This window comes from Rhinopithecus bieti, unplaced genomic scaffold, assembly GCF_001698545.2.
Source record: "Rhinopithecus bieti isolate Rb0 unplaced genomic scaffold, ASM169854v2 scaffold_6949, whole genome shotgun sequence".
NCBI classification, from domain to species: Eukaryota; Metazoa; Chordata; class Mammalia; order Primates; family Cercopithecidae; genus Rhinopithecus; species Rhinopithecus bieti.
Genome location: NW_016805252.1, coordinates 206,363 through 219,450, shown reverse-complemented (window position 1 = coordinate 219,450; position 13,088 = coordinate 206,363). Strand labels below are relative to the sequence as shown.

At 54.1% G+C, this 13,088-nt stretch overlaps 1 protein-coding gene across 1 annotated transcript in view; it reads right to left on the bottom strand.

Moving 5' to 3' along the window:
• Nucleotides 1–7,050: 7,050 nt before the first annotated feature.
• MYADM (myeloid associated differentiation marker) overlaps nt 7,051–13,088 on the bottom strand; it is an 8,420-nt gene continuing 2,382 nt past the window's right edge. Inside the window, 10 exon segments of the mRNA XM_017871776.1 lie at nt 7,051–7,115; nt 7,118–7,232; nt 7,234–7,305; nt 7,308–7,367; nt 7,369–7,614; nt 7,616–7,669; nt 7,671–7,775; nt 7,777–7,854; nt 7,857–8,023; nt 11,179–11,263. Of these exon segments, the coding sequence (XP_017727265.1) occupies nt 7,051–7,115; nt 7,118–7,232; nt 7,234–7,305; nt 7,308–7,367; nt 7,369–7,614; nt 7,616–7,669; nt 7,671–7,775; nt 7,777–7,854; nt 7,857–8,021 (960 nt within the window). The 5' untranslated portion in view covers nt 8,022–8,023; nt 11,179–11,263.

Here is a 13,088-nt window from a genome sequence, read left to right as displayed (position 1 = left end):
TGTCCCTTTCTCTCTGATCCAATCTCTATTTGTCTCTCTGGCTCTGTGAATCTCTTTCTGTTTCTGGGGATCTCCCCGTCCCTCTGTGTCTGTGATTCACTCTCTCTGTGTCTCTGGCTCTCTGAATCTATTTGTTTCTCTGATTCTCTGAATCTCTCTGTGTCTCTGTCTCTATGAATGTCTCTCTATGTCTCTGTGACTCTGAATCTCTCTGTGTCTCTGGCTCTATGAATGTCTCTCTATGTCTCTGTGACTCTCTGTGTCTCTCGCTCTATGAATGTCTCTCTGACTCCCTGAATCTCTCTGTGTCTCTGGCTCTATGAATGTCTCTCTATGTCTCTCTAACTCTGAATCTCTCTGTGTCTCTGGCTCTATGAATGTCTCTCTATGTCTCTCTGACTCTCTGAATTTCTGTGTCTCTGGCTCTATGAATCTCTATGTCTCTATGAATCTCTGTGTCTCTGGCTCTGAGTGTCTCTCTGTCTCTCTGACTCTGAATCTCTGTGTCTCTGTCTCTATGAATGTCTCTGTCTCTCTGACTCTGTGTCTCTCGCTCTATGAATGTCTCTCTGACTCCCTGAATCTCTCTGTGTCTCTGGCTCTATGAGTGTCTCTCTATGTCTCTCTGACTCTGAATCTCTGTGTCTCTGTCTCTATGAATGTCTCTCTCTGTCTCTCTGACTCTCTGTGTCTCTTGCTCTATGAATGTCTCTCTGACTCCCTGAATCTCTCTGTGTTTCTGGCTCTATGAGTGTCTCTCTATGTCTCTGTAACTCTCTGAATCTCTCTGTGTCTGTGGCTCTATGAATCTCTGTGTCTCTGGCTCTATGAATCTCTTGCGATGTCTCTGACTCTCTGAATCTCTCTGTGTTCTGTGGCTCTACGAATCCTCTGTTTGTCTCTTTGGCTCTGTGAATCTGTAATTCAGGCTCTCTGAATCTCTCTGTATGTCTCTATGAATCTCTCTGTGTCTCTGGCTCTCTGAATCTCTGTCTCTGGCTCTCTGAATCTCTCTCGAGGGTCTCTAGATAGAGACTTCCCTCTCTGTGTCGCTGTGATTCAGTCTCTCTCCCTCGTCCCTTTTCTGTGTCTGTGTCTCTGTTTCTCTCTGTTCCCTTCTCTGACCCACTCCACGTGTCTATCTGGCCCTGTGAGTCTCTCTCCATCTCTGAGGTCTCTCCCTCGCTCCCTGCGTATCTGTGATTCAGTCTCTCTCCCTCCTCTCTTTTCTATGCCTCTGTCCCTGCCCTCTTCTCTAACCCACTCTTCGAGTCTCTCCGGCCCTGTGAATCCCTCTGTGTCTGAGGGCTCTCCCTCCCTCTGAGTGTCTCTGTGATTCAATCCCTGTCTTTCTCTCTCTAGATCTCGCTGGCTCTGGCATCCTCTCTGTGCGCCTCCTCTCAGGAAGGGGGTCTCTCCGAGGGCCGGCGCGGTCAGTCTCTTCCGGCCTCCCCACCTTTTGGTCGCTCTACCCGCGTCCCCGCCTCTCTCTGGTCTAGCTCTGCGCCTCCCCGGCTGGGGAGCGCTTCCCAGTCCCCGCTCCTGGGAGACGGGCTCTGTTGCCAGGGGCAACCACGGCCCGCCCCGGGCTGCGGGCGCAGTGCCTTCTGGGACTGGTAGTCCGAGTCTGCGGACCAGCCACTCTCGGGACGGGCCGAGAACTCAGTCTCCCCGCGTGCCCCGCGAGGCTGGGCGGGACGCTGAGGCGGCGCCTGGGAGGGACTCTGGACGTCCAGCATATCTTCTCTGGGACTTTTTAGGGGTTCGGGGCGGGTTTCCTGGGATTCCCAAAGCCGAAGGGAAGGTGGGGGAATCCGAGTCCTCTTGTGACCACTCTCCCTAAATGTGGAGACCAGTGACCTTCCAGCCACCTCCAGGTGACCTAGGACGAAGGATAGGCGGCGGCAATGGCCCCGAAACTGACCTAGGAATCCCACCACGTTCTAGTCGTCAGTGCCCTTGGGTTCTTTACCGAGTTAACCAACGTATCACCCCAGAGTTCTATAGCTATTCTCTCGGGTGCTTTCCAGAAGGGATTCAGGCATGGGATGGGAGAGAAGGGTGGGCGAGGCGTCCTTTAAGAAGACAGCGATGGAGTGGGCTGGAGCTCAAAAGTGGACGCTGCGGAAATGAAAAGGAGGCCTTTCCTCACCCAACGAGAGTGTGTGCCCCAGCTGGCCCTTCCTTCTCCCCTTCCACGGGAACCCTTCCCTCCCTTTCGGTGTCTCTTCCCAATTGCTTTTGCGGATGTGAATGCAGAGGGGCGTGTGCGATCATCGAATTTTCTTTAAAACTTTTATTGTTGTTGTTGTTTTAATAGAGACGAAGTCTTGCTGTGTTGCCCAGGCTGGTCTTGAACTCCTAGGCTTAAGCGATCCTCCCACCTTATCCTCCCAGTGTTGGGACTACAGGCGTGAGCCTCCGCGGCAGCTGATCATGGAATTTTTTTTTTCAGACGGAGTCTCGCTCTGTCTCCCAGGCTGGAGTGCAGTGGCATGATCTCGGCTCATTACAACCTCCGCCTCCCAGGTTCAAGCGATTCTCCTGCCTCAGCCTCATGAGTAGCTGGAACTACAGGCGCCCGCCATCGCACCTGGCTAATTTTTGTATTTTTAGTAAAGACGGGGTGTCACCATGTTGGCCAGGATGGTCTTGATCTCCTAACCTCGTGATCCACCCGCCTCGACCTCCCAAAGTGCTGGGATTACAGGCGTGAGCCACCCACCCAGCCTGATCAGGGAGTTTCGTAGGGCTTATATATATTTGTGTATTTGTGATTCTCCGGAGGTCGGGGAAAAATGTGTGGGCGGAGGATTACCTAGGTGCCCAGGCAAGAGACTGAAGGCACAAACTGTTTCAGTATAATGAAGAAAATAGTTAGAATAAGAATAGTCATAATACAAATTAGATATAGAGATGATCACGGACAATTATCAATCATTATTATAAATATTATTAATCATTAGCTTTTAACATTACCCTTTGTTGCATTACTAATGTAACCTAGGAATAACTGGCGGGTATAGGGTCAGGTGCGGAAGGGACATTGTGAGAAGTGACCTAGAAGGCAAGAGGTGAGCCTTCTGTCACGCCCGCATAAGGGCCGCTTGAGGGCTGCTTGGTCAAGCGATACCGCCAGTGTCTGGGAAGGCACCTGTTACTTAGCAGACTGCAAAAGGGAGTCTCCTTTCCTTGGAGGAATCAGGGAACGCTCTGCTCCACCAGCTTCTTGTGGAAGGCTGGATATGATCCAGGCCTGCCCGCAGTCATCCGGAGGTCTAAACCCCGCCCTGTGGTGCTGTGCTTCAGTGGTCACGCTCCTTGTCCACTTTCATGCTCCTCCCTTACTCCTGGTTCCTCTTTGAAGTTCGTAGTAGAGAGCGGTAGAAGAAATAGTGAGAGTCTTAAAGTCTTTGATCTTTCTTGTAAGTGCATAGAAGAAAACATTGACATATGCTGCCTACTCTCTCTGCTTCGGCTATCTAAAAGGGAAGGGGCCCCTATCCTGTAATTACATGACTTGCTTCACCTTGTGACCCACTTAGAAGAGCCACCTTCCTTACCCTGCCCCCTTGTCTTGTATGCAATAAGTATCAGCGCACCCAGGCGTTAGGGGCCACTACCGGTCTCCGTGTCTTGATGGTAGTGGTCCCCTGGGCCCAGCTGCTTTCTCTTTATCTCTTTGTCTAGTGCCTTTATTTATTACAATCTCTCATCTCCGCACACGGGGAGAACACCCGCTAAGCCCCGTAGGGATGGACCCTACAGAAATGGACAAGATGGCCTTCTGTGGGACAGAGATTGGTTGCAGTAATTCATTTGATCTTTATGAAGGTCTTCTGTTGACCAGGTATATTCAGAGGCTTAGATTGGAGGGTAAGGAGGGAGCTGATAGTGGGAACATAGGTGGGATCAGATCATGAAGGCCAGACCCAGATGCTTTGATAGTGCCTATAGGCAATACGGCATGGGCTACGGAAGGGAAGGGCAGGATCAGATCTGCATGAGGAAGAATCCCTCTGGATCCAGGGTGGGATGGTGGAGGAGGAGGCTGGGGCAATAGCTCAGATGAAACAAAGTGGAACTTGAGCTGGGCCAGGAACCTGGAGAAGAGGGCGGTGGAAATGGTATTTAGGAGGAAGAAACAGAGAGTGTTTGATGAGGGACTGAGGAGAGGGGGAAGGTACTACCATATGCTTGGGTTCTCAGCTCTGAGAGGCTATTACTGAAATGGCGAGCCTGGGAGGAAGAGGTGATTTGGGAGGAAAGCTCCTTCACTCAAATTGGGACATTGTATTTGTGAGGTGCTCAGGGGACGGACTCTGAGGAGGGCGAAGTCTAGTTCATTTCTATCCCACCCAGCCCTCCTGGTTTGAGGAAGTCATTTAGAAGACCCTGACTCAGCTAGTATCTTCTGATGAGGCCAAAGTTGTCTTGGCCCCAACCCCATTCTCCCACTAGGCCCAAGAATCTGGCCCTTGCCCTTCTCCGAGAACCCTCCCCATTTATTTATTTATTTTTTTTGTAGAGACGGGCTTTCACCATGTTGGTCAGGCTGGTCTCAAACTCCTGACCTCAAGTAATCCGCCCGCCTTGGGCTCCCAAAGTTCTGGGATTACAGGCGTGAGCCACCGTGCTTGGCTGCCCTCCCCATTAATAAAGTACAAGTCCTTCTTTTATCTTTATATTGATAGTTAAAGGAAAAAGAACATGATGGATACGGGAATGGGGGAAGGGACAAGGGTTCTATGATTAACAACAGGAGCTGATAGGAACCAAAAGCTCCAGGGAATTAAAAAAAAATAAAATATATATTTATACATTTATATATATATATATATATCACGTTACGCATGTGAGTCCCAGACAAGCAGGAAGCAGCAGCAGGAAGCAGCTAGCACACAGAAACACCCGTGCGTGTGCGCTACACGTTCAAGCAAAGCCATTCCTCTAGCTAGGATGGCAGCAATCCCCACCCTCCCACCTATGGGCAAAAGAGAACAGCTGAAAAGAAATTTCCCTCTTTAAGGGCCACTCAGTAATTTTGTCCTCATGACCAGGAAAAGAAAGAAAACAAAACAAAACAAAAAAGGCTGATCTTGCCTTGAAAGTGGGCAGTGGCCATTTTCTTCTCTTTGCCAAAGCAGGACACGTTATTTTTAACACAGAGGGCCACATCCCTGTCCCTCACAAATACTTCAGACAGTTGTCTTCAACATCCTGTGGTTCTTTGTCCGACTCCTTTTTTTTTTTTTGAGATGGAGTCTTGCTCTGTCGCCCAGGCTGGAGCGCAGTGGCGCCATCTTGACTTACGGCAACCTCCACCTCCTGGATTGAAGGGATTCTCCTGTCTCAGTCCCCCAAGTAGCTGGGATTATAGGCGTGTGCCAACACGCCTGGCTAATTTTTGTATTTTTACCAGAGACGTGGTTTCACCATATTGGCCAGGCTGGTCTTGAACTCCTGACCTCAGGTAATTGCCTGCCTTGGCCTCCCAAAGTGCTGGGATTACAGGTGTGAGCTACCACGCCCGGCCCCGATTTTTTTTTTGATACCACAGAGAATAGTTGGGATGAAAGGCATCCAGCCCCTGCTTCCTTTAAGGCGGCCTCTAGGCAGTGGGTGTTCTGTAAGCCTGGCAAAAATTCTGGAGCCAATCTCTGGCAAGACTGAGTGCCAGGCGAGGCCTAGGGACCCAGGGTCTGTGCTTAAAGCCTCCTGCCCATTGGAAATTACTGACCTCCAAATATATATATATATATATATAAATTTTTAACCCTTAAAGGGGAAGTCCACTGCACGTCTTCGCTCCACTGGGAAGAAAGGGACCCAATCCCCAAGCTACACACTCCCACCCCAAAACACACCACACCACACACACAGCACGTACACACTTGACTAAGGCAACAGGCGAGGGGCGGGGGCAGGCATTGCTTTGGCAATGGCCCTTGGGGGAGTCTGTGGCATGGACGGCTGCAAGGGGTGTGGATGTGTGAGCTCAGCACCTTTGGAGGTGGGTGGAGGCAGGAAGAGAAAGAAGTCTCAGGGCTCCCAAGGACATAGGAGCAAGGTGTTTGGGAAAACAGGCAGTTAATGAAAGGGCCAACAGGAAAACGCCAGAAAAGAGATTAAAAAAACAGAGCTGAAGAGGCGGGCGGGTGGCTCAAAGCTGTAATCCAGCAGCTTTGGGAGGCGAGACGGTGGAATCACATAGGTCAGTGAGATCGAGACCATCCTGGCGAACACAGTGAAACCCGTCTCTACTAAAATACAAAAAACTAGCGGGCGAGGTGGCGGCGCCTGTAGTACCAAGGCTACTCCGTCCGCAGCTACCCAACAGACCCCCGGCCCCTCACCCCCACCCAAGTACAGAACCACACCCCGCTACAGCCGCCACCTTATACACACTTGGGAGGGCTGAGCAGAGAATGCAGGAAACCCGGGAGGTGGAGGCTTGCAGTGAGCTGAGATCCCGGCACTGCAACCCAGCCTGGGCGACAGAGGCAGCAATCCGCCTCAAAAAAAAAAAAAAAAAAAAAAAAAACAGGAGTGAAGAAGAAAACAGGCTGGGTGTGCAGCTCACACCTGTACCTCGCGCAGCTACTGGGAGGCTGAGGGCAGGAGAATCGCTTGAACCCGGGAGGCGGGGGTTGGCGTGAGCCAAGACTGAACCACTGGCACTCCAGCCTGGGCACCAAGAGTGAGCTCCGTCTTAAAAAAAAAAGAAAAGAAAGAAGACGAAACAGCTCAGGGGTGAAAACCAGGATGTGGGCAACAGAACAAGCAGCAGGAAGGAAACAGGGCAAGAGGAAAAGGGAAGGAAGAAGATGCATCCCAGAACTTGAGTGCAAGGAACTGGGAAAGGAAAGAAAAAAGGTGGGAGGGAAGGGGAGGACAGGAAGAGGAAACATTAGAAAAGAGCAGAGGCAGAAGTACTCCATAAGAAAACTCAGAGCAGAAGAAGCGAAGAGGTTGGAGAGGGAATGGGAAGGGCCTTGGGAGAGTCTTAGACCTTGACAAAAACGCAGGCGGGGCAGAGTGCACGCAGGGTCAGCCAGCATACGCCAGTAGGTTGATGGCTGTCAAGATGGCCACAGCCAGTCGGCGGTCCCAGCACACACGTAGTAGGCATGGCTGGCGGCTGCAGCTTTAACATCTCTTGAGCGCCGAGGCTGGCGCCATAACTTCTCATCGAACTGGTAGAGGGGCCAGAGAACAAGGGCAGTGGCATATGAGGAGGACAGACAGCAAGGCCAGCCCTGACAGGAAAGCTAGGAAGGGGATGGGCAGTACATTGGTGCACTCCGCCCAGGTTCAGCCAAGGATGCGATGGCCGCTAGGATGAAGCAGATGGCGTACACCGCCACGACACCACTCCAGGGCCGGCTGGTGCTGGTACAAGGAGGTGTGCAACAGATAGAAATGGCGAAGATGATGCAGGCAAGAAAAGAGACACCAGAATCACAAAGGCTCGCAGCACCTTCAGGGCAGCCCGGGCACGGTGGCCATGTAGCGCATGTGATCTCGCCGGGCCGGTGCCCGGGTCCAGGCCACTTCGGTGGGCATAAGCCACACAGCGATCGGGCGAGAGAAGGTGGCGGCGATGGCGTGGTCCACGGTGAACGGCGTGGGACAGGACCTGGACGTAGGTGGTGGGGTAGATGATGGAAGGCGGAGAGGGCAGAAGAGGGCGCATAGCAGGCAAAGGTGATGGGGAAAGTTGCCGCCAAGACAGGGAAGCGAGCGCTGGAGCCGCACAGCTCCACAATGAGGATGCATCAGGGTCACCGAGAAGCAGAAGCACCAGGTGAACATAGACAGTTGGCATGGACCACTGTCAGGCGCAACGCTACCCTAGCCACCAGCGAGAAGGCCACGCAGGTAGACACCAGCTGCAGCAGGCGAAGGAGACCCAGGGGCTGTGTCAGGGCCCGAGGGGACCCCACGATCGTGGGGGACCCCAGGCCCGAGGACGACGTCGTGGTGGTTGTGATGGTGGTGCGGGTTACCGTCACTGGCATGGCTGCAAAAAGGGGAAAGACAGTGTCCTTACAAGGTCACAAACATAGGAATCCAGGTCCCTTAGCCATTGCCTACCGCAGGGACAAATTAATATGAGCTCTAGTTAGGGAGTTCCCAGATGTGGGGCTTCGGGTTTTCTTTCTTGTTTCCTTTTCTTTTTTCTTTTGAGACAGAATCTTGCTCTGTGGTCCAGGCTGGAGTGCAGTGGCACAATCTCGGCTCACTGCAACCTCCGCTACTCAGGTTCAAGTGATTCTCCTGACTCAGACTCCCGAGTAGCTGAGATTACAGACACGTGCCACCACACCCGGCTAATTTTTATTTCTAGTAGAGACAGGGTTTTGCCATGTTGGCCAGGCTGGTCTCGAACTCCTGACCTCAGGTGATCCGTTGGCCTTGGCCTCCCGAAGTGCTGGGATTACAGGCATAAGCCACTGTGCTCAGCCTTGGGTTTTCAAATGGGGACTGTCCTCAGCATACAGGGATGAGCCTGTCCCCTCCAGCTCTAGGCTCACTCCTCCCCCACCCGTATCAGAACACAGGAGTCTAGGCCCCTATTTTCCTCCTTCCCAAGATATGCTCTCTTTCGAGACCTAACTACTGTACAATTACACTGTTTGCTTCCCACTCCAGATACCAGGCTTCTCTCTTTCCCTCCTTCCCTCAGGGACTCAGTAACTCAGCCATTTAGCACTCTGTACTCTACAGCACCATCCCTCTGGCCAGGCGTGGGAGTGGCTCATGCCTGTAATCCCAGCACTCCAGGAGGCTGAGGCAGGAGGACTGCTTGAGCCCAGGAGTTGGAGACCAGCCTGGGCAACCTAAGGAGACCTCATTTACCAAAAAAAAAAAAAAAATTAAAATTACTAAAAAAAACAAAAAAAATTAAAATTAAAATTAGCTGTGGTGGGAGGATTGCTTGAGCCTGGGAGGTCGAGCCTGCAGTGAGCTATAATGCACCACTGCACTCCAGCCTGGGCAGTGCAGCCGGGGACAGTGAGACCCCGACTCAAAAAAAAAAAAAAAAAATTAAAATTACAAATAGGCTGGGTGCGGTTGCTCATGCCTGTAATCCCAGCACTTTGGGAGGCCAAGGTAGGTGGATCACTTGAGGTCAGGAGTTGGAGACCAGCCTGGCCAACATGGTGACACTCGGTCTCTACCAAAAATGCAAAAATTATTTGGGCATGGTGGCATGCACCTGCAATCCCAGTTACTCGGGAGACTGAGGCAGGAATATCACTTGAACCCGGGAGGCGGAGGTTGCAGTGAACCGAGATCGCACCACTGCACTCCAACCTGGGGAACAGAGCCAGACTCTGCCTTAAAAAATAAAATAAAATAATCTGGCACGGTGGCTCATGCCTGTAATCCCAGCACTTTGGGAGGCCAAGGTAGGTGGATCACTTAAGGCCAGGAGTTCAAGACCAGCCTGGCCAATGTGGTGAAATACTGTCTCTACTAAAAATACAAAAATTAGCTGGGTGTGGTGGTGGGCACCTGCAATCTCAACTACTCAGGAGACTGAGGCAAGAGAATTACTTGAACCCGGGAGGTGGAGGTTGCAGTGAGCCGAGACTGCACCACTGCACTCCAGCCCGGGCGACATGAGCGAAACTCCATCTCAAAAAATAAAATAAAATAATGAAAATAAATTAAAATAATAATAATAATAATAATAAAGCGTCCTCCTTCTGCCTCCTGCCACAACCCAAGAGTCAGGACAAAATGCTTGTCTTCCACGGGCTCTGAAAACCCCATCTCTCAACTTCCTTTTCTTTCAGTATTCAGAGCTCTGCACCCCAGACCCTGTGAGCAAACTTCCTTCTTCCATCGAACAGTGACCTAGACATTTCCAGCCTCTAAATGGCCCAACCTCCCCAGGCTTCCATTCTCAGGGACCCACATCTAGTAAGAGCTCCAACCTCCCAATAAAGGATATCTTCTCATAGAGATCCCAGCCGTGGAAAACCAAGAGATCTCCCCTCCCTTCTGGCAAGGAGCCTAAACTCTCAGCGGCCCCCTCCTCTCCCTACCCCCAACCTTGGAGATTAGGACCTTCACTCTCAGTCTAACTCCCACCTGAGATTTAGGACTGGAGTACTGCAACCCAAAAAAGTTTGGTTTCAGCCTCCCCCTCCCCACTCCCGCACACTGAATCCATCCACCTCCACCTTCTCTTCCCAAAACCCAGCCAGCTGGTCCCCCAGCTTCTGGGAAATTCAGCTCCCCAGATTTCCAACTGTCCAGTAGGAACCCCAGGCCCTTCCACTGAACTCTCTAGGCCTCACAATCCTGTTTGTTTGTTTTACTTTTTTTTTTTAAACGGAGTCGCTCTGTCACCCAGGATGCAGTACAATGGTGCAATCTCGATTCAGTGCAACCTCCGCCTCCTGTATTCAAGCGATTCTCCTGCCTCAGCCTCCTGAGTAGCTGGGATTACAGGCTTCCACCACCAAGCCCGGCTAATTTTTGTATTTTTAGTAGAGAAGGGGTTTCGCCATGTTGGCCAGGCTGGTCTCAAACTCCTGACCTCAAGTGATCCGCCCGCCTTGGACTCCCAAAGTGATGGGATTACAGGCGTGAGCCACCGTGCCTGGCCATAACAGTCCTGTCACAAGGGGTCAGACCTCTGGCCCTGGGCCCTCAGCCTGAAGGATCCCAGATGCCCCAGACTCCAGAAAACCAACTTGTTGCTTTTGTCCTTGCAAAATCTACAGCTTTCACCTCCTTGTCCTAACGGCCCCCAGGAATCAAGTGCCCGTCCTCTTAGAAACCAGGTGCCCAGTTCTTTCCTCAGGGTGTAAACTAGTCTCATTGCAGCCACACCACTAAACCCAAGGCCTCTCCTAGCCCACAGGAAAGTAACTTACTCCTTTCAGATTCAGGCACATTGCAGGGCAGTAGCACAGGCCTTAACTTCTTCCTGGCAGTCCCAGCACAGCAGCTCCCTAAGACAAGGGAGCCAGGGCCTGGCCATGCTTCTCCTCAAATATCTCAGTGTCTGGGACCCTATTCCTTGGAGCCCAAGCTTCCCGGTCTTTCTGCCAGGATCTAGGAGTCCAGGACCCAATCCTTCCTCCCTCAGGCCCAGGAGTCCAGGCCCCCAGTCCCTCCTCCCTCAGACCCAGGAGTCCAAGCCCACTGCCCACTCACCAGCGGTCTTAGCAGAGGAACCCACGGAGAAAGATCTGGTGGTGGAGACGGATTAAGCCACACCTGGAACAGGCTCTAAGAGCACCTGAGGAGGAGGGAGGCCGTCAGCGTCCGTTTGGACAGGCTCCTCCCTCCCGGGATCCGCTGCCCCGCGGGAACAGGAACGTGGCATGGAGCCGAGCAGGGACCTGGCTGTGACCCAGGGTGAGCCCCGCCCCCTTCCCCTCCCGTTCAGTAAACTGGGCTGCGGTGGATGGAAGCCAGCGAAAGTGCACGCCCCGCGGGCCGGCGTGGGCGCGCGTGTGATCTTAACCCCGCGGGGGCGGGGGGACTGGGGTGCAGGCGGCAGTGGTTAGAGAACCCTGGGCGGCGGCTGCGGGGGCGGAAGGCCCAGCCAGAGCCGGAGTCTCCGCGCCTTATAAGGGCTTCGAGTCGGCCCAGGCATCTGGAATGTGTCAGGGACCAGGAGGCGGTGTCCAGACCCCCGCCCGCCTCCGGGGCTGCCCGCCCTCTCCCGGATTTCCGGGGGGTGGGGACCCCCGACTCCCAGGCCCTAGTAGGAGAGGGGTGGAGGCCCGTATTTCTGGATCCCTATAAACATGGGCTGAGAGCCCTGCGAGAGCATCTCTAAGACCGGAGTGGGCAGGAACCGGGCCTCTGACGGACTCAGGCTCCGGGCCGGAAAGTGCACGCGGTGCTGGAGTCAGGCCCGAGGCCCAGACACGCCTCCCACGGTCTCCCTGATCGCCATTCGGGGCTTGCGGGAGCACCTGGGAGCATTCGGGGCTTGCGGGAGCTTCGGGGCTTGCGGGAGCACCTCCTCGCCCTCACGACCCCCCAGAACCCGGGAAGGAGAAGGAAATCGGGACGGGCTCGGCGTCCCGTGCTCTAGAAGGCGGGCTACTGCCCCGTCCCAAGCAGGAGAGGAGGACGAGCGAGGGCGTCACTCATTCAGTCTCCCGCGGAAGGTGGGCTAGCCGCGGAGGGGGCGCGCCGAGGGGAGGGGAGGGGAGGGGAGGGGAGGGGTCCACCCCGCCCTTAAGGCCTCCAGCCATCGCCCGAGATCACAGCTCAGGAATGCGCAGCCAGCGCCTGGAGGGTGTGAAAACACCCCTCCGGGGTTCCTCGCAGAGCACCGGACTCCCCGGGCCACACCCAGCCCCTCAGTGTCCTCCCTCGTCCACTCCAGACGCCACACCCATCGCTCACGCTCAGAATCGGGCCCCGGAACCCCAGCCTCAGCTCTCGGCACCCAGAGATGCGGGACGCAGCCCTGTCCTCTCCTCCTTTCCCAGCTCCTTCTGCACTTTGGGAGCACGGGGCTGGATCTTAACACCCCTCCCTCAGCCTTTCAGGAGCCCAAAGTTCCGATGCTGTCTGTCCCCCGGATGGGGAGGGGTCAGTAATTCTGAATTCCTTCCATTCTCATTCCCAAACCCAGGACACCTAAACCCAAGCTCTTCCCTTCCTAAAGGACCTCCACGTACCAGATTCCAGCCTCCAACTAGGGCACCTACGAGTCCCCATCTCTCTACTCCCGCAGACCCAGCCCCTCCTCCCTCAGACGCAGGAGTCCAGGACCAGCCCTTCCTCCCTCAGACCCAGGGGTCCAGACCCCCAGTCCCTCCTCCCTCAGACCCAGGGGTCCAGATCCCCAGCCCCTCCTCCCTCTGACTCAGGAGTCCAGGCCCCCAGCCCCTCCTCCCTCTGACTCAGGAGTCCAGGCCCCCAGCCCCTCCTCCCTCTGACCCAGGGGTCCAGACCCCAGCCCCTCCTCCCTCAGACCCAGGGGTCCAGACCCCAGCCCCTCCTCCCTCAGACCCAGGGGTCCAGACCCCAGCCCCTCCTCCCTCAGACCAGCAGTCCATGCCCCACCCTCCCCCCTCACACTCCCGAATCCAAACCCCCTA